Below are 21,566 nucleotides of genomic sequence, written 5' to 3'. Positions count from 1 at the left end.
CCTGTGCAAACCCAATGTCCAGTCTTGGTTATCGAGCAGTTGGAAAGTATATCCCAAGAGATGCTGGCTTGTCCCGGTTCTGCTGCAGAAGGATACACAACGGTTGACGTTTGGGACTTTACCGGCCTCTGCAGTAGGTCATTCGGAGGAAGAGGGACAGATTCAGGAGTCTCTTCATTGCTCACAAGAGTGTCAATTGCTCCATTCTGCATTTGCAAATACCCGGGGACAGTGGCCTGCTTAATACCTTCTAGGATTCGCTCTGTTCCTCCAGAGCCCTATTTTCACTGTTTATGGGACAAATCGCAGAACTGGGGTCTTTTCATCCACCCCCTCTTCCCTGACCGCTGTGCTGTTTGGAGATGATCATTTCATTCTGACTTTCATTTGAGTGAACCCCCTGTCATCCAGCTTCACAAGTGTGGCTTCTTGTCTTTGTACTTAAAGGCATTTTTCAGCAGGACTTAATTTTCCACGTGTGTCAGAGGTAACAAAGGAAGTTTCCTACATGTCTGCAGAGAACAACTCTTTCCAAAAAGCCATTATTATAATAAGTTCCTGCTTGCATGAGGCAGTGACTTTGTTCCTTGTACCACCTCTGACCTTTCGCATTCATATCTTCATGGCAAGCGTGGTGCCCAATCAAGGAACCAGAGAGAAAACTGTGTCACGGGTTCACTGGGGAAAAAAATCAGACCTACCAGCAGCTTAATCTCTGCGGTCTCCTCTGCTTCCCCTCGTTGTTGTAAGCATAGTCTAAGGTCCACCTCCTAGAAGAAATGCCAGGACTGAACCCAATCCAGTTGTGTGAGCTTTAAAAGTGCCTCTGGGGCTCTAGCTGCAGCATCTTGCTCCTTCCTAAACAGAGGAGCTCACTCAGAGGACTCGTTTCCTTCCAAAGAATCCAGGGTTCACATCCTAACAGCCCTTCACAATGCAGTTTTCTCCCTCCCCACCATCATCCCCATGCCCATTAACGTCTAAGAACAATTCCACCAACTTCCTCTGGACTCTCTCTTGCTTCTTTTCTCCCATCTTCCCATCTTTCATCCTCTGTTCATGAGTCAGACTGTTTCCCCTGCCTTCTGCTCTGCAGCCAGGACCCCTCGGGAGTCTTGCTTCTGCAGCCACGTGTCCGTTAGGATGTAAAGGACAGGACACCCCTCTGTTTCTTGTGGCTCCAATTCCCACCTCCCTCTGCTTCGGCAGTTCCCCCAGCAGATGAGCCGTGGGGTTGTCAGTCACACAGGCAGTAATTACACTTACTAAGATTCCATGATGGTCACGGAAGCATGACGGGAAGGAGGGGAGTCAGAGATGATGCTGTGGGTGTCCCCACCCACACCCCAGCACCAAGTGCCATCAGCAGGACAAATATAACACTTCTGTGGCCTCCTACCCATTTCTCTGTTAGCTACGCTTGGGAACCTCATTAGCATGTCCGTGTGTGCAAACTGTAACTGTAGACAAGTTCTGTTATAGGCTGAATCTAAACTAAAACCCAGCCCCAACCTGACTCCATGCCTGTCTGCAGCGCAACCCACAGTCCTGCTGTCACTCAGATCTCCACCAGGACACGTCAGGCCCGCCCTTCTCACCCCTGCCCCGCCTGTCCTGCATCACGGCTGCTCTGCTCTGACACTGAGCATCATCTCCTTCCAGGACACCCTGGAGATGTGTTCCCGGGAGACGGAGTTTAAGAGCATCCTCTTTGCGCTTTGTTACTTTCACGCTGTGGTGGCAGAAAGACGCAAGTTTGGACCCCAGGGGTGGAATCGCTCCTACCCCTTCAACACCGGAGACCTCACCATCTCTGTGAACGTGCTCTACAACTTCCTGGAGGCCAATGCCAAGGTACAGCTCCAGCCAGCACAGGGGCAGGTCGGGAGGGTGCCTCTGAGAAAGATGATGGGGCATCTGCATGGGGAGATGGGGTGCGCTCACTGAGACAGGTCTACAGCCCCCCGGGGGTGTGAGGAAGTACAGGTTTACTGCATGGTCAACCCCAAGAGCAGCGTGAGGCTGAGGAGGAAGTACCATGATGCGAGAGGGATATGGTAAGGGTAGAAAGAAAGCTCAGGAAACCAAACTACTAACAGTGACTCACGCTTGGTGTCAGTCAGCCATGGGTGTCTGTCCCAGGCCCCCCCCAGACCACCCTGTGTACTCCCAGCATTGCTGGGGGTGGTGATTGGCAGGAAGAGACCCACCCTCATCTGCTACAAGCTCCCAATTTAATCCACCAAAGACAGAGACCTTCTCGTGGTGGTGCACGCAGCTCCTCCCATAAGCACAGTCTTAAGCACGGTCTTGCCAAAGTTGAAGAAGCCAAATTCTTCCTCCTTCCTTCACCTCGCCTCCTTTATCCCGCCTGATGGCTCCATTTTATGAAACACGATGATCCACGCTCTCCCAGTTTAGGGAAGACCAAACACAGCCTCTGCAAGGCCTCTCCCTCTTTCTTTTGGGGACAGTGAATCAGGCCCAGAAGCAATGCCTCTGGCTCTGGCTCCAGGGTCCTGGGAAGTCCACCACAGAACACACCATCGCTTCACCTGCCACGAGGACCCAGGGCTTTCTTCCCAGTGGCTTTCCTGCCTAACTCTAGCATCCATGAACTTGTGTGCTGCATTTCATTCACTCTGAACTTTCCAAGGAGACAATTAACTGATAAGCTAATCAATGGCAGGGAATGAGAAAAGTACCCCCATCTTTGCTCTCCTCTACTTGACCTTGGCGTATTTAAAGGACCTGTAGTTAGAGCCCGACTTCACTGCCACAGTTAAAGACGGTGAACGAGGGCAGGCGTGTGTGCAAGAGCGCCTGTGTCTTACCTCTTCTCACCCTTTGATCTAACTCGTCCCTCGTTTAATGAGCTCCCAGAGGTGCTCGACCCTGCTAAGTACCAGGGAAACATGGATGAATAAGACACTGCTCCTGGGACTTCCCTGGTGGTCTGGTGGTTAAGACTCCATGCTTCCAATGCAGGGGGTACGGGTTCAATCCTTGGTCAGGGAACTAAGATCCTGTGTGCAGTGCAGTTTAGTCAAAAAGGTTTTTAAAAAAAGACATCGCTCCTCATCTCCAGACCCACCACATCTTGTGGCTGACATGGGGTCGGCCCGAGGCCCGCGTACAGGGCTTCCTCCCTTCCTGTCTCTCAGGTCCCCTACGATGACCTGCGGTACCTCTTTGGTGAGATCATGTACGGGGGCCACATCACCGACGACTGGGACCGGAGACTCTGCAGAACCTACCTGGAGGAGTTCATCAGACCAGAGATGCTAGAGGGGGAGCTGGCCCTGGCCCCAGGGTTCCCGCTGCCCGGCAACATGGACTACAGTGCCTACCACCAGGTGGGGACCCGGGTCTCCCTCCTGTGCAGCCCAGGAGGACTGGAGACACTGGGGCAGAGCCGGGGAGGACGGCTGAGAGAGCTGAGCTCATGGAGCGTGGCTCTCAGCCTGCTCAATTTGAGGGCTCCTATAGGATTTCTAGCCTCCAATTAATGACAAAATTGAACTTTCAGAGATCTTTTTATTCTTGACGTTTGGTTCAATAATTCTATTTGTTGCTCTTTTCTACAAACAACATCTCGGGCACTTACTTGATCGTTTTCACTCAAGATATTGACAAAACCATTAGGAGCAAAAATTCAGGTAAGAACTTAGCCAACTTTTTGGTTAAGTTTCTATTAGTGGTTCAGAATACCTTCAGAGGGACACGGTCTTATGGGTAGACCACTCACCCCTCCTATTCTCAGAGGCACGTACACACACCAAGAGAACATTTTCATGGAGCTTTTTCATACTGTCACTGTGGGTTTTCATTTTACTGTTCAGTTCAGTTCAGTTGCTCAGTTGTGTCCGACTCATTTGCGACTCCCATGGACTGCGGCACGCCAGGCTTCTCTGTCCAACACCAACTCCTGGAGATCGAGTCGGTGATGCCATCCAACCATCTCATCTTCTGTCATCCCCTTCTCCTCCTGCCTTCAATCTTCCCCAGCATCAGGGTCATTTTACTTTTACTTCAGTTATTTTTAAGGTATGCATCTTTGCCTATTTAGCCCACCATGAAAATGTATTAAAAGGCAATTAGAACAAACAAAAAAAACTTTTTTGTTGCTTGACTTTTAAGATTCCTAAAAGAACCCTTGAATAACAAATTTAAGGGAAACACTGGTCATAGGAACATTAGCTACAAGCTTTACACAAATTTTTATTTCCTAAAATTTAAGAATGTGGTCATATAAGTTACTCAACCCAGAAAACTAAGTCTATGAGAAGAAATTAAAAACAATAAGACTCTTGAAAGTCAATAAAGGGAATTTTTAAAATAAACACTTTGAAGGCTTTAGCCAAGAAAGTTGTATAAGAGCGTCCCCTACTGTTGGTCGGTGGAACAACTTGACCAGAGGCTGGAGAAGATGTTGGAGGATACGGCGGTTTGCAGGCTTCCCTCTCTGTAATCTGTCAGCTAATAGATGGTTACAGGACACATACCAAGAGTTCAGGAGCTTGTGCTGCGTGCTGAAGAAACGCGAAAATAAACACGCGGATTTGCCTTTAAGGAATGAGCCATCTGTCACTTAGACTCAGCTCTGTTGCTGTTGCGTGCTCAGTCACGTCTGACTCTTGCGACCCCATGGACCATGACCCACCAGGCTCCTCTGTCCATGGGATTTCCCAGGCAGGAATACTGGAGTGGGTTGCCATGCCCTTTGATCCCGACCCAAGGATAAAACCCAAGGCTCTTGGATTGCGGGCAGATTCTTTCCCAACCACTGAGCCACCTGGGAAATCCCACTTAGCCCTAGATGGGCCCTGCTGACTGCCCTGCAGAGGACGGGTCAGGTGGGAGAAGGGAGATACATCTGACTGGTTTTCAAGTGAGCTTGCCCTTGACTTTCAGTACATCGATGCCCAGCTGCCCCCAGAGTCGCCCTACCTGTACGGCCTCCACCCGAACGCTGAGATCGGCTTCCTGACCCAGACATCGGAGAAGCTCTTTCACACGGTGCTGGAGCTGCAGCCCCGGGACAGCCAGGCCGGAGAAGGAGCAGGAGCCACGAGAGAAGAAAAGGTACGTGGAAGGCTTGCCCAAGATATTCTGGGGGCCCACTACTGCCCAGGGCGGCACTTCCGCCGCGGGCCTTGATGGGATGCACAGTGCAGACGTCAGGGCGCGCATCGTCCGCTGCCACGACTGGTCCAGCGTTCCTCTTCTAGGGCCCCGCCCATCAGGTGACCTGGCGGGCCCTCAGGTTACCTGATAGGAGGCACCCGCATTCCGTGTGTCGGTGTTCTGCTCATCCGCCCAAAAAATGTGCAAGTCGTGTCCAACCCTCTGCGACCCCATGGACTGTAGCCCGCCAGGCTCCTCTGTACAGGGGATTCTCCAGGCAAGAATGCTGGAGTGGGTTTCCATTTCCTTCTCCAGGGGCTGTTCCCAGCCCAGGAATCAAACCTGAGTCTCCAGAATTGCAGGCAGATTCTGTACCAACTGGACTGCTAACCCCAAGGCAGGTTTTATTCCTGTTTGTCAACCCAAGTGAAGAAAAGGCAGGGCTGAACAGCTGTGGTCTGGGGACCTTGAAAAGGACCTCAAAAGGTTCCTTGGCAAACTAAGTAATGATGGGTGGGGAGCTGTTCTTAAACACCCCACCCTCACTCTGCCAGCTAGATGCTGGTGAACTCGCTCGTGTTTCAGATGAAAATGTGGTCTCTTTGTATGAATGACACTTAGTCCCAGAGCCTCCTAACATACAAGTAAGTGCTACTAAGCGCAGCACTTCCCAAAACTAAAGGAAGATGGAGGAAAATTCTTGGGCAGAAGGGCAGAGGAGGGCGCGGAGTGAGTTTAGGGTGACCAGAGGCAACTTGGGTGCTCTGTTCCTGATGAGAGTTGAGCCGAAGGCAGAAATGGAAGGAGCTCAAAGTGCAACTTGCCTGTGATGCTTCCCAGGACGAGGCAGCTCAGTTTCCAAAGGTCGCATTTCCTTCACCTGCCTCCCCTCTGCAGTCCTGCCTGGTTTCCCTTAATTAGAGGTTCCCTGATACTTGGAAGATTATGGATTAAGAAACCTGGGGAGCTATCAAACGTTTTGACTCCAAAGACTGATTTCAGGAAAACAAACTGACTGATGGTAAAGGAGCTGGATGTTTGTTTAAAGGTACAGAGTGATGTCATTCAAGTGACTCAAATTTTAATATGCTTTGGAATGAGCTGGGGAGCTTCGGATAGATTCTGGGGTCTAGGGTGACACCCAGGAATGTGTAGTCTTGCGATGGTGATGCTGGTGAACCTACTTGGAGAAAGCTGCTCTAAAGCCCGTGACTCAGCCTCTTTGATTCTTTGATGCATAGGGTGTAACTTGAGAACTAAAGGAAGATAAGAAAGCTTATGTGGTCCAAAACTCAAACCACCTAGTATCAAAAATGTTCCTACACAATAATGAACAACAGAAATGTTCAACACAATAAAGAGCAGCCTCCACTCAGCGAAACTGGAGAAAGCCTGCATGCAAGAACACAAAAAGACTCAGTGCAGCCAAAATATAAGTAAATAAAATTAATTAATTAATTTTTAAAAGTTCCTAGCTTTTTTAAAAATGAAAAGACTGGGACTATATAAATAATAGGCTTAGGGTTCTTCGGGCAGCATTCAAATAAGTTTCTAGTTCTTGTCATTTCCTTATCCCCTTCTTCTAACCACTTCAAGAAACAGTGTGTGTATGTGTGTGTGTGTGCATATGTACGTGTGTGTGTGACAGAGAGATGAATGAACTATGATCACTTGCCAAACTAGAAGAACCCATTTGCAACACAGCTATCAGGAACTGTGCAGATTTTTACTAATACACAGAGTTCTAACCTATGGAAGGAAAAGAAGGAGAGAGAAGAGAGAAAAGGGGAAAAGGACACAAAAGAAATTCACGTGATGATACAAATGGCCAATAAAAATAATAAAATATTCTTAACATCACTTGTAAGTAAATGAAGTTAAGTGAAATATGTTTCACACAATGGAAACATTTCTTTTTTCCATTTGAGGATATCCAGTGGTAAGAGCCTAAGAAAACAAGCACTCTCCTGTCTGTTATACAGATTTACACCGTAAAACAATTTGACAATAGCCACTAAAGTTTTAAATGCTCATATGTGTTTCTCATAATTCTATTTCTAGGATTTCAACCAGTGGAAACACTCAAAAGGGCACAGATTTTATGATAGATATCTTTATTGCAGAATTGTTTATAGTAGTAGAAATGATAAACAAGCAAACCAAATACCCATCAGTGGAGAAATGACTCAATAAATTATTTTAGTACATGCCAAAACAGTAAAATAATATATACTACTAAAAAAAAAACAACAAGGAAAATCCATATATACTACCAAGGGAACATGTTCAAGATCTATTCTTAGGCGAATAAAGCAAGCTGAGGGACTTCCCTGGTGTCCAGGGGTTAAAACTCTGATCTTCCACTGCAGGGGGATAGGGATTGATCCTTAGTAGGAAAACTAACAGCCTACATGCCATGAAGGGCATTCAAAAGAAAACAGAAACAAAAAAACAAGCTAACAAAAGCTATGTGTATTATGATTCCATTAGTGATTGATAGAGAAAGAAGTGGAGAAGAAGGGAGAGGAAGGGATAGAGGGAAGAAGTGAGGCAGGAAGGAAGATATGATAGACATGTAAATATGGAGATGGTTGGGTGAGTGGATGGATGGATGGATGGATGATGGATGATGGGTGGATGATGGATGGGTGGATGGATGGGTGGGGGTGAGTGATAGATAGAGTTATATGCATTGAAGAACACCTGCAGAAATTATAAACCAATAATTCACAGTGGGTTTTCTTTCCCTCTTTGAGGGAAGAGGCAAATTTGGGGGAGAATTTTACTTTTAATATCAGATTAAATATTTAGATCAAATATGTAGTATTTAGATTTTCATGATAAGCACTTATTATCAGAGGTGTTTGCTTGCAGAAATGAGGTAGACCACACCCCTGGATACCCTCTGCTCTCGTCTGAAGGGTCCTCTTTATGTCTGTGGATCCACTCCCTCCTCAGGCTGGCTGTCCAAACCCTCCACCACCTGGTCAGTGACAGAGAGAACTCTGTGTCCCCACCTTCACCTTGTTTTGAAACAGTTAACTCCAGACTGTCTTTTCCTTTCTTTGTGACTAATGTCCAAATGGCAGCTCGCTGATACAGGACTGTTTCTTCCAATGCAACTCAGCAGACAGAGATATGCTGTAGTTTTAGCAATTTGTCTTCTGGTCCAGCAGCAGCTTCCAGGTGCCATTAAAATTCCATCCCAGTTTTTGCTATGACAGCACCAGAGACCCATTTGTGACACGGCAATGAGTTTTTAACTTTCTTTTTTCTGACATCAGCTCTTTTCCTAGAGAACACATTGTTTGTTAACAACACAAGGCAAAGTGAGTATTAATAATCGTGTACATACACAGAGTTCTTTCTAGCTTTCAGATGCCACCACATTCATCAGACCTCTTTTGGTTTTGATCTCTTCACCAGCCCCAGGAGCTGATGGGGGAGAAAGACACTCTGGAAATTTTTATAGATGAGGAAATGGAGGCCTAAATGACTTGCTTAAATTCACACGGGTAATACACAACAGCTTGGTGTTAACTCAGTCAGGGTTCTTTGGTTGTGAAGAACAGAGGCCAATTTGGCTGAAACAGGTAAGAAATAGCTCATTGGATTCGAAGGAATACACCAAAGAAAGGACAGAAACCACAGTGACTCTGGGTCCCTGGGAGGAGGAAGGGTGGACCATCCTTTCAGAGCGCTTCCCTTCGCTTTCTGCGCCTGAACCTGGCTTGAGGTTCAATTGTCATGCTCCTGGAAAATATCATCTGATTGGCCCACTTGAGTCGTGGGAGGGCTGGCATGGACTGTGTACCCAAACAGCGGGGAAAAGGTAATTTCACAAAAGGAGACATGGCCCTGTTACTAGAAAAGGGGGATGAGATGGAGCCAGAACGGCGTCCACCACACACGTCCACCCGCTCGCCCGACTCCGGGCTGGCACTGCTCCCTGGCCCCTTCTCTCTACCCTCCAGCCCCGCTCCCTGCCCCTGCCAGCCGCATGGTCTGTTAAACCTGCACTGTCTCATTTTTCTTCGTCTGCTGACAGAGCTCCTAGGCCTACTTCTAAATGGCAGACTCGGCCTCCCAGTGTGTTTGTGAGTCGCTCCGTCGTGTCCGACTCTTTTGTGACCCCATGGACTGTAGCCCACCAGGCTCCTCTGTCTGTGGGATGCTCCAGGCAAGATACTGGAGTGGGCTGCCATGCCCTCCTCCAGGGAGAAGTTGGAGCCTCGTCCTAACCACGTGTTTCCCGTTCTGGGGCAGGTCAAGGCGGTCCTGGAGGAAATACTGGAGCGGGTGACAGATGAGTTTAACCTCCCAGAGCTGATGGCCAGGGCGGAGGAGTGCACCCCCTACGTGGCCGTGACGCTCCAGGAGTGCGAGCGGATGAACGTGCTCACCAGACAGATGCAGCACTCCTTGCGGGAGCTGGACCTTGGACTAAAGGTGGGTGAGGCCAGGCTGGGGACAGGGCGCCAGGGAGCAGCAGCCTCACCACCCAGGAAGGTGCCCCTCCGAGAAACGGAGTGTGGCTGGGCCACAGGGGTGGGTGAGACAGGCTCCGGAGCTGGAATCTGGGCAGGGGGACTGAGCTGTGACGGGCAAGCTGCCAGAGCCCACGCGCTCTGAGCTCCAGGCAGAAGAGAAGTCGACACCCAGTGTCTTCTGCTGACGTGGGTGGCGTGGCTTTCGCAGGAGGTAGAAGTGTATGCTGCTGCATCGAAGCACGGGGTCTAGACATCCCAGACCACCTCCCCGCTCTGCTGCGTCCTCAGCGTGTGGGCTCAGAGTGACTTAAGCCCCACTGCGTCCCAGTTCCTTTACCCGTAAACCAGGGTGAGTGGGCCTGCCTCGGGGGGCTTTGGGAAGGATTCAATACATCTATTTGCATGGGTTTCCCGGTGACTCAGTGGTAAGGAATCTGCTTGCCAATGCAGGAGACACAGGTTCCATCCCTGGGTAGGCAGATCCCCTGGAGGAGGGCATGGCAACCCACTCCAGTATTCTTGCCTGGAGAATCCCCATCGACAGAGGGGCCTGGTGGGCTATAGTCCATGGGGTTGGTTGCAAAGAGTCAGACACAACGGAGTGACTAGGTGATAACAACATAGAATGTTGTAGAATAATGCCTACGTGTGGCCAGCACCCAGAAGTATAAGTACATACAAATGAGTTCCATTCTGAGAGCGCATTTATAAGTCCACTTGGCTCATAAACCCAACAAAGTTAGCCTAGGTACCCAACTAACACAAACGGCTATATAGCACTGTGCTGTAATAGGTTTATAATACTTTTCATACCAATAATACATAAAAACAAACACAAAAAATAAAACCTTTTTAATTTTACATCACAGTACCTTGAAAAGTACAGTTGTCCAGCACAACAGCCGGCAGACAGGGCTGGCATAAAGTGAATGGGCAGGAAAAGTTACTGATGGAGGAGGGAGAGGAGGAAGGAGATGGTAGAGCTGAGGGTCATCAGCAATAGGCAACAGAGGGCAAGCTGTGATGTCACGCATGCCTGACGCGGATGGATGCCTGACACTGGCATCTTTGAAAGTTCACAACTTGAAGGTTCATATGTAGGGGACTTACTGTATCATTACTGCCCCATTGGCGAAAGTCCTTCATTGGAAGGACTGATGCTGAAGCTGAAGCTCCAATACTTTGGCCACCTGATGTGAAGAGCCGACTCACAGGAAAAGACCCTGATACTGGGAAGAACTGAGGGCAGGAAGAGAAGGGGGCAATAGGATTAGATGGTTGAATGGCACTGCCAACTCGATGGACATGAGTTTGAGCAGACTCTGGGAGATAGTGAAGAAAAGGGAAACTTGGCTTGCTGCAGTCCACAGGGTCGCAAGCAGTCAGACCTGACTGAGCAACTGAACAACAACAATGGTCAGAGGAAAGGAAAGAATCTTAATCTTTTGCAACCTCACGGTTATGTGAAACATCCAAGATGCTACGCAGGCTCTGATAGATCTCACGAGCAACGAGAGTCCATTATTTATACCACCACTTATTAAGCACATTTACTTCATTCACCATCAGAAAATTCCGTCAAGTGCCCAGCACAAAGCCTAATGGAAAAGCCCTGTTAAAACCATTCACCTGGACAACAGGCCCGTGGGAGGGCCTGCCGCCCTTTAGGAGCTGAGGAAGGCAGCTACTGTCAGCTTACAATGGCAAACTTATTAAAAGAGTTGTATCTCCAGGCAGAGGGAAAGGACGAACCCAGTTTCGTAGCTGGAGGTGGAAGCTCAGTCCAGCCATGGACATCCAGGGCTGTGATACGCCGCTACCCTTGAATTTGGCTCTTGGAGTTATATGACCACTGTCAGGCGTGCAGAGGACACACAGCCATGAGCGTCTTCATGTGTAGTCACATAGAAACTGTGAAGTAGGCTGAGAAACCTGAGTGAGTTTTTTTTTTTTTAATCTGTTAATTTGCCTTCTGCCCCAATATGGATAGAAGGAAATAAAGAGAAAAGAGGGATGGGAAGAGATGCTGAAGATTGTTGCTGCTCCATAATGTTTTAAAATTACACACCAGCTTGCATCCTGTATTAAAGGAAATACAGAATTTCACAGAACAACCTCAGATGTAAATAAGGACCTTGGCTGTCGTTTTATGTGGCTCGGTTCCTGAGATACGCAGGTCGATATTAGTAATTATCTTGAGTTGGTGTGTTGCAATCTTAGTTTATTGAATCCATGCAGTTTGGCACAGTCTGTTTACCCATCCAGCTTCCAATTCACTTGCTCATTTTTCTTCCAAGAGCTTTTGCTGGGGTTTGGTGTCATGAATTTCAGCACGTGCCTGCGTGAGGATGAAGGGGGTGGGGAGGCAGTTGCTCTTTTCTTCCAGTCTAGCTTGAGAGGGTTGGTGTACAGGCAGCCTTGGCTCTCACTTCAGCCTGGAGGAGGCAGTGGAGACCAATGGGAGCCTTCCTGTCCAGGTGGAGAGTCTGGTGGGAAAAGAAACACAGAAAATGATCACAGTACCAGGCACGACTGATTGCAAGGAGGTGGGAGGAAAAGGGAAGAGACAAATGTGTGGGAGGAGAAGCGGCATCCAGGGGGGCTTTGGAGGAAGGGTAGAATTATGACAGCTGATGATAAGAAGAATCTGCTGAGTAGCCCTAAGCCTGTTCTAAGAGTTAACTTGCTTTGGCTGGAGCAGAGAGTCAACTGAGAGGCACAGCACTCAAACCCCCGAGGACTGTGGGAACCCACAGCACACAGCATGCAGAAGTAACCCTCTGTGCGAGGTCTGCCATCCACAGCCATGTTCCCACAGAGAGGAATACAGGAAGGAGACAGACATCTGGCTCTCAGCCTTTCACAATGAAGAGCTAGGTCCTGTGAGTATACCAGAGCTGATTGGCCAAAAGTACTGACTTATATTAACCAAACGCACAAGAGCCTGATGTACGAAACTGTCAACTGTCACTTTATTCCCTTACAGTCAACTAGGTTATAACTTTCAAAGGATCTACTGATGGCAGCTTGCCCAGAAAATCTCTGCCTGTGTAAGAAAACTACAGGAGAAGCTACATTCTTATGCACTGTCCAGGCTTCTCTGGTGGCTCAGATGGTAAAGAATCCGCTTGCCAACGCAGGAGACCCAGGTTCGGTTCCTGGGTTGGGAAGATCCCCTGGAGGTGGGAATGGCAACCCACTCCAGTATTCTTGCCTGGAGAATCCCCATGGACAGAGGAGTCGGGCAGGCTACAGTCCATGGGGTCACAAAGAATCTGACATGATTGAGCAACTGAGCATACACATCCAGGATGGTAGCCACGAATGACAGGCTAGCGCTTGAAATGTGCTCAGTCCATACCGAGATGCGCTACAAGTGTCAGTTAAATGCCAGATTTCAGAGATATAGGGCAAAAAAGGGAAAATACCCTGTTAATAATTTTATATTGGTTGCGTATTAGAATATTTGACATTTTAAATATATCACATTAAGTAACATATTATGAAAATTAAATTCACCTCTTTTAAATTTTTTAAAGTGGCTACCAGAAAGTGTAAAATTACACACATGTAATATTTTGAATTTTTTAATTTTTTTTTTATTAGTTGGAGGCTAATTACGTCACAACATTTCAGTGGGTTTTGTCATACATTGATATGAATCAGCCATAGAGTTACATGTATTCCCCATCCTGATCCCCCCTCCCACCTCCCTCTCCACCCGATTCCTCTGGGTCCTCCCAGTGCACCAGGCCCGAGCACTTGTCTCATGCATCCCACCTGGGCTGGTGATCTGTTTCACCATAGATAATATATATGCTGTTCTTTCGAAACATCCCACCCTTGAATTTTTTTTTTATATTTATTTTTTACTTATTTGGCTGCATCCAGCCTTAGTTGCAGCACACAGGACCTTTGTTGCTTCATGCAGGCTTAGTGGCTCCAAGGCATGTGGGATCTTAGTTCCCCAAGCAGGAATCGAAACTGCATCCCCTGCTTTGCCAGGCAGATTCTAAACCACTGGACCAAGAGAGAAGTCCCAATTTTGTGAATTTTAAATGTAAAATTACCCATCCACAACTTGTGTTACATTTCATTTGGGTCATGCTCTCTTAGATGGTATCCTGGCCAGTCCAGCGTCTGGGACCAGGAGCTGTATTTTATTATTCCAATATTTGATGGCATCAAACATTTCCCCCCCTCGCCCCCCGCACCCCGCCACTATGCTTCAGTGGCTAATTCCCCTCCTGACTGACAGATTCTGTTTTTCTAAACATGTGAAAGATGTTCAGGCTTAAAGCCCAGCTCGACGATTTGAGGGACTGCTCTGGCACTTTACTTTCGTCCATTGTATGTTGACTTAATAGTTCAGCTCCTGCTCTGGCCATTTAGTGACTGATGTCACCACCACGCAGGCAACTGCCCTGGCCCACGTGCCTGCTGGAGTACATGGATGGACCAGCTGCTGTCACCCACAGTCTGGGCGCCAGACTGGCCGGGGTGGAACCCACATAATTCCCCAGCTTCCCTCCCCATCTCATCACCCCCTGCATCTCGTTTGAATGACAGCTGGTTGCAAAGACCATCTTCGTAGGGAAGGAAGGGAGGACCGAGGCTGACCTTCAGATCAGGGGGCAGCCTGCAGCCCCTGGAGAAGGACATATGTGGGCATTGCTGATGCCGTGGTGTGGACACTGGCCACATGCATGTGAGCCCAGAGCACCGGCCACTTCCCACCCCCAAGAAGGGACCGTTTCTGGCCGTCCAGAGTCCTTCGGTTTGGATTGGAGTCTGTGAATCTGCACTCTTCACAAGCTTCGTCACTTAAAGCGATGAAGGCTTAGAGGGAAAATCATATTTTTATTTTTGTTGATGCTCAGTCATGTCCAACTCTTTGTGACCCCATGGACTGCAGCATGCCAGGCTTCCCTGTCCTTCTCCATCTCCCGGGGTTTGCTCGAATTCATGTCCATTGAGTCGATGATGCCATGCAACCATCTCATCCTCTGTCGCCCCCTTCTTCTCCTGATATCAAAGAAAGACTGAAAACATTTATTTATAGGGATGAGAAAAAGTCCTTAAGGCCACATCCAGGTAGCCCTCATGCCCGTGATAAAGTTCCCCCAGTCTTCAGTTCTCCCATTTCCCTGCAGTGTGGACATGGGACAGGCCAATCATAGGACCCGCAGTGTGGCGTCTTTTTAAGGACTTAGTGTTTTCTTTGTACGTTTTCTTTCTATTGACTCTTGACCTGTGAGCAAATAATAAGCAAAATAATAAGCATTTAATCTGTCTGTGTTACAAGCGAGCAAGGCAGGAGGAGTTTGAGGATGTCGGGGTGAGCAGACAGAAGCAGGTTTCTCTATGTGGGTAGATGGAATCTTCACAAAAATCTTCCTTACCCACCATTTGGCCCCAGAGACTTCCTCTGTGCACCCTCAACCCCCACCCTGCAACCCCAGCCTGTACTGATCTGGCTGTGCCTGAGGAGACTAATCTTCTCTGCACACTTTTCAGGAAATGCTGTCCCAGTTTGTAGGTTTATTCCTCTTCTTCTAAGAAAGGAATTTAAGTTACACTGCTCTAATTTAGTGTAGGCCTCTCTCTGGGTTCTTCTCCTCTCTCCTCTGAAAATGAGCTGTTTCTACTTCTACTCGAGGTCACGGGCAGATCTGAGTTCAGAACACTAATCACCAGATGAATGGCTTCTTCTTTTCCTAAGTTGTTCCTGGTTTCGCTCTCAAACGAGCAGAACCTAAGAGATGACACCTTCCTTAAGGTTCCATCACTCTCACATTCAATTAGTAAATGCAAGCTCGCTGTCAGAATAACTTATAAGCGGATGTGAGAAATTTTTAAGAAAGCCAAGTTACACATTTTGTGCTTCTCTGCTGTCAAAACAACTTTAGATTTCTGAAGAGTGTTAACAATTAAGTGTTGCGTACACATTTTTTATTATCTGACTTTATTTTTTAGAGCAGTTTTAGGTTCACAGCAAAATTGAACAGAAGGTACAGAGAGTTCCCATTTACTCCTCCCCCCGCCCCACTACCCACCATGCACAGCCTCCCCACCATCAACATCGCCACCAGAGCAGTCTGTTAGTTACAGCTAAATCAACACTTCCATCACAATCCTCAAAGTCACCTATGGTTTACCTTAGGATTCACTCTTGGTGTTGAACGTTCTATGGATTTGGACAAATGGATAATGACATGGGGGCTTCCCATGGTAAATGGTGGCTCAGTGGTAAATCCACCCACCGATGCAGGAGACACAGGAGATGCAGGTTCGATCCCTGTGTCAGGAAGATCTCCTGAAGAAGGAAATGGCAACCCACTCCAGTATTCTTGCCTGGGAAATCCCATGGACAGAGGAGCCTGGTGGGCTACAGTCCATGGGTTCGCAAAGAGTGGGACACGACTTATTGACTAAACAACAACATGATGACATGGCCCACTGTTACAGTGTCTTACAGAAAAGTCTCACTGCCCTAATGTTGCATTTACTTTATTCTTAAGCACAGGACTTCTTCTTACAACACGTATCAGAGAAACGGAGGCTTACAGGACCTCCGTTTTCAGAAGTGGCACGTCTCTGTGTGAGACGAGGTCACACAGGGTTAAGGGGTGTGACTGGCTAGAGGAGCTAACCAGGCAACAAAGGACTCCTCTGTACCAGCAAGTGACAGTGGCTGGCAGAGTCCAGGGCTCCATCTGAGTCCATCTCTGCCAGTCTCTCTGCCACAGCCCTCAGAAACGTGCCAAAGGACTGGGACATTTTCATCCTAGTTTTTCCAGTAGTGCTGACCCAGTTCTGTTAGGTCATGTTGTAGGATGAATCCAGGGTGGGAGCCCTTACCTTCCCATCGACTCATGACAGCATTCACAAGTACAACATACTTCCACAGATGCACCCAGACTCAAGAGAACCTGCAACACTGTGGTGGAGAAGCAAATGTATTTGGTGTATTATTTATAAAAGCACTTTATGTGAGTGTACGGGCCATTGAAAACTTAAAATTTTTATTTTAAAAGGAAAATTAAATACATCCTGTATCTTTTTTTCAGTCTATTGGACTTTATTTTTTTTGTAATGAATCCTGGTTTGTCTATGTATCTTTTTATGCACAGTTTAATAAGCATGTACTCTTATATGTCCATAAACAGATTTTATTAAAACTGCAACATACAGGATTTTTAACACAACTCTGACAAAAACATACACAATGCGGCTTAATTAGCAAACAGAAAACTAGGCCTTTCTGTTTAGAACAGTGCTATCCAATAGAACTCTCTGTGATGATGGGAAGATTCCATGTCTGTGCTAATAAGGGCACATGTGACTGCTGAGGACATGAACTGTCAGGAAGGAACAGATATTTAATTTTATAGCTCTAAGTCATGCATGCATGCTCAGTCACTAAGTCGTGTCCCACTCTTTGTGACCCCATGGACTGTAGCCACCAGGCTCCTCTGTCCATGGGATTTCCCAGGCAGGAATACTGGATGGGTTGCCATTTCCTCCTCTAGGGGATCTTCTTGACCCAGGGATTAAACCATCTCCCCCATTAAACCGTGGGCAGGAGGATTCTTTACCACTGAGTCACCTGGGAAGCCTCAATTTTAAGTCACTTGTGCTTAAATAGCTTCATAATACTGATGGTCATCATATCAGACATGGCAGGCCTTGTTGGGTACCATATTTCCTGTGTAGAAACCACTGAAATAGAGATGACGCCTTCAAGAAACTGTGGATCCTTGGCATAACTAAGGTTACAAAGTTTAAAGATGGTTTTCAATGTCAATGTTCCTTCACAAATTTTCATCCAACAATTGCAAGAGAGTCCCTAAAAGTTGGCTATGTCTCTAATAGCTTGGTTTCTGAAGGAAATTCTTGATTTGGGGGAATACAGATCCTCCTGGCTTTGGCTTCTTGCACTTATTGAAGAAAGGTGCCCGTCATAGAAGGCGCTCACTTGGACACCCAGGTAGACCCCGGGGCGGGGAGGGGGGGGCGGTGCAAAGTGCATCACCTGCAGGCTGATTACACACACATCGCCCCCTCCCCTCTGGCTGTTTCTCTTCAGGGAGAGCTGGCCATGACCAGTGACATGGAGAGCTTACAGAACGCCCTGTACCTGGACACAATGCCAGAGTCCTGGGCCGGCAGAGGCTGCTGCAGAGGCTGGAGGAGAACAGAGGAGCCCAAACTTGAGGGTCGGGTGGAATCAGTGTGGGCTTCCCTGGTGGTTCAGTGCTAAAGAAGCTGCCTGCCAATGAAGGAGACACAGGTTTGATCTGGGTGCGGAAGATCGCCTGGAGAAGGAAATGGCAACCCACTCCAGTATTCTTGACTGGAAAATTCCATGGACAGAGAAGCCTGGTAGGCTACAGTCCGTGGGGTCACAAAGAGTCGAACTCAAGTGAGCAACTGAGCGCGGAATCAGTGTGGAACCCACAGGGAGTTTTAGGTCCAGAGTGAACCTAAACTACGGTCAGTGGATAGGTGTAGACTCCGATATCACTGGAGCAGGGAAAGTTTTGAAGGACCAGCCTCTATGAGACCTACAAATCAAGTGCTAGACTGGGACCATCATTGGGTTGCCCACCTCTGCAGTCATCTCCTGCCTTCCCCAACGTCCCCAAGGCCAGCTGTTTCCAGGGACCTGCCACCCTTCACTTTTTCCCCTCTGGCTGTTTGTCTTCAGGGAGAGCTGACCATGACCATTGACATGGAGAGCTTACAGAATGCCTTGTACCTGGACACGGTGCCAGAGTCCTGGGCCAGACGAGCCTACCCCTCCACGGCAGGCCTGGCAGCCTGGTTTGTGGACCTGCTTAACCGGATCAAGGAGCTGGAAGCCTGGACAGGCGACTTTGCCATGCCCTCGACTGTATGGCTGACGGGCTTCTTCAACCCCCAGTCCTTTCTGACGGCCATCATGCAGTCCACGGCCCGCCGGAATGAGTGGCCCCTGGACCAGATGACCCTGCAGTGTGATGTGACGAAGAAGAACAGGGAGGAGTTCAGGAGTCCCCCTCGGGAAGGGGCCTACGTGCATGGCCTCTTCATGGAAGGCGCTCGCTGGGACACCCAGGTAGACCCTGGGTTGGGGTGGACGGGCAAAGGGCATCAGCGGTAGGCTGACAACACACACATTGCCCCCTCCTGTAAAGTCCAATTGCTAAAAGGGGCGCCCTGAAGACTTCTGCCCTGGATAACCTCTCCTTGAGGCTGTCAGATCATTTCCCTGCAGCCACAGTTAGAAAGCATCAATTCTTCGGCACTCAGCCTTCTCTATGGTCCAACTCTCACATCCATATGTGACTACTGGAGAAACCATAGCTTTGACTATATGGATCTTTGTTGGCAAAGTAATGTCTCTGCTTTTTAATGCGCTGTCAAGGTTTATCATAGCTTTTCTTCCAAAGAATAAGCATCTTTTAATTTCATGGCTGCAGTCACCATCCACAGTGATTTTGGAGCCCCCCAAAATAAAGTGTATTGCTGTTTCCATTGTTTCCCCATCTATGTGCCATGAAGTGATGGGACCGGATGCAATGATCTTAGTTTTTTGAATGTTGATTTTAAGTCAGCTTTTTCACTCTCTTCTTTCACCTTCATCAAGAGACTCTATAGTTCCTCTTTGCTTTCTGCCATTAGGTGTCATCTGCATATCTGAGGTTATTATTGATATTTCTCTCAGTAATCTTGACTCCAGCTTGTGCGTCATTCAGTCTGGCATTTTGCATGATGTAATCTGCATATAAGTTAAATAAACAGGATGACAATATACAGCTTTGACATACTCATTTCCCAATTCTGAACTAGACCGTTGTTCCATGTCTGGTTCTAATTGTTGCTTCTTGACCTACATACAGGTTTTGCAGGAGGCAAGTAAGGTTATCTTCTGATATTGTCATCTCTTTAAGAATTTTCCACAGTTTGTTGTGATCCACACAGTCAAAGGCTTTAGTGTAGTCAATGAAGCAGAAGTGGATGTTTTTCTGGAATTCCTTTGCTTTTTCTATGATCCAGTGGGTGTTAGCAATTTGATCTCTGGCTCCTTTGCCTTTTCTAAATCCAGCTTGTACACCTGGAATTTCTCAGTTCATGTACTATTGAAGCCTCACTTGAAGGATTTTGAGCATTACCTTGCCTAGCATGTGAAATGAGCATAACTGTGTGGTAGTTAGAACATTCTTTGGCATTGCCCTTCTTTGGGATTGGAATGAAAACTGACCTTTTTCAGTCCAACAGACGACCTCCCGTTTTTTCATTACCTTGTTTCCGAATGATAATAAAACCAAAAATAACAACTCAAAGTCTATATCCCAGAAAGCATTGAGCAAAAAGGGAATGGTAAGGATGTCCAAAATTCCTATCCTCCATAAAGCAAGGGAATTAGCAAAAAGAAAAGAAACATATGTATATATTAGATATAACAAGTTCTGTCATCAGCATAAGGGGTTCAGCGTCACCTAGACAGAGGCGAGGGATCTGTGAATCTCTCTGGATGATCATCTCCCCAAGCATGTTCGGAAGACACTAGTGACGTGGGAGATGGATAGGTTGCAAGAAAAGGGCCCTGTGGTCAAAGTAAGTTTAGGAAACACTGGGATAAATAAAGTGAAACTTTTTTCTTTACTGCCAGGTCTTCTTGCCTTCATTGTGCATGATAAAGCTTCACGTACAGTGCATGGTAATGCCAGTAGGCTCTGTCTTGCTCAGCTTTATGTCCCTAGCACCTAGCATGACATTTGGCAAATAGCTGCATTCAGCATGCTTATGAAATGAATGATAAAAGAAAACAGAGATTCAAGCCCTAAAGAGATTCATTTACATATGATATATGACAGCTTTTGGAACTCTGCTTTGAGAAGATATTCAGGCTGAAAACCAGTAGGAATATGTTGTGCACCCCCTCCAGTGCATGGGCTTCCCCGGTGGCTCAGTGGTAAAGAATCCGCCTGCTAATGCAGGATACATAGGCGACAAGGGTTGGATCCCTGGGTTGGGAAGATCCCCTGGAGGAGGACGTAGCAATGCACTCCAGTACTCTTGCCTGGGGAACCGCATGGACAGAGGAGCCTGGTGGGCTACAGTCCACAGCATCACACAGAGTTGGACATGACTGAAGTGACTTAGCATACACTGGTGCACGCCACCTTGGGTTGAGAGAACCTTGCAAGGGGGTGGGCCTGGGGGCAGCCTGGCCATCCCAGTCTCTCTCCTGGATCTCCCGACAGGAGTGAGGCTGCCTGTCCGGGCTCGGGGCCTGACCTGAGAGGTGCTCTCTTGAATCCTTGTCTTCAGGCTGGGATCATTGCCGAGGGGAAGCTGAAGGAGCTGACACCCCCCCTGCCTGTGATGTTCATCAGGGCTGTCCCTGTGGAGAAGCAGGACTGCTGCGGCGTCTATCTCTGTCCTGTGTACAAGACCCGTCAGCGGGGACCCACCTACGTGTGGACTTTCCAGCTGAAGACTAAGGAGAAGCCATCCAAGTGGATTCTGGCCGGAGTCGCCTTGCTTCTGCAGGTTTAGCTTCCTGCAGAACCCCCGAGGAAGCAAAGCTGGGCTAGAGGCTGCCCAGAGGGACTGGTGGGTGAGGGCTAAGACCACAGCCATAGAGAAAGATAAGAAATGGATAGTACTCACAGTTCTGAAGAGTTCCTTTGGGGAACTAGAGAGAAGTGCCTAAAGTGAGGTTGAGCTGGAGGAGTATGGACCTAGGAACTAGGATAGAAGAGTTTCCTAACACTGGCCCTTTCCTAATAAAGTGATCTGCTCTTTAACTGTGTTTGGCCCAGGCTCTGAGTGTTGCAGAGTCAGAAGTTATCATGACAAGCCCGAGAGAAATAAGCCACAGATCCCTGAACCCTGACGTTACATGACCCCACATCCAGTGCCCTGGTTTCTGGCTAGTCCGTGGGCCAGCGGCCCCAG

General features: G+C 47.9%; 1 protein-coding gene across 1 annotated transcript in view; it reads left to right on the top strand.

Annotated features, from left to right (window-relative positions):
* Positions 1-21,465, top strand: part of DNAH9 (dynein axonemal heavy chain 9) — a 282,174-nt gene extending 260,709 nt beyond the window's left edge. Inside the window, exons 64-69 of the mRNA XM_065908483.1 lie at positions 1,663-1,854; positions 3,165-3,356; positions 4,915-5,085; positions 9,394-9,576; positions 18,328-18,717; positions 20,937-21,465. Of these exons, the coding sequence (XP_065764555.1) occupies positions 1,663-1,854; positions 3,165-3,356; positions 4,915-5,085; positions 9,394-9,576; positions 18,328-18,717; positions 20,937-21,164 (1,356 nt within the window). The 3' untranslated portion in view covers positions 21,165-21,465. The remainder of the gene's footprint in view (positions 1-1,662; positions 1,855-3,164; positions 3,357-4,914; positions 5,086-9,393; positions 9,577-18,327; positions 18,718-20,936) is intronic.
* Positions 21,466-21,566: the final 101 nt, after the last annotated feature.

The sequence above is a fragment of the Muntiacus reevesi genome, chromosome 18, assembly GCF_963930625.1.
Source record: "Muntiacus reevesi chromosome 18, mMunRee1.1, whole genome shotgun sequence".
Classification (NCBI taxonomy): Eukaryota; Metazoa; Chordata; class Mammalia; order Artiodactyla; family Cervidae; genus Muntiacus; species Muntiacus reevesi.
The sequence above is the reverse complement of the archived record's forward strand: the minus strand, read 5'-3'. Positions and strand labels throughout refer to the sequence as shown.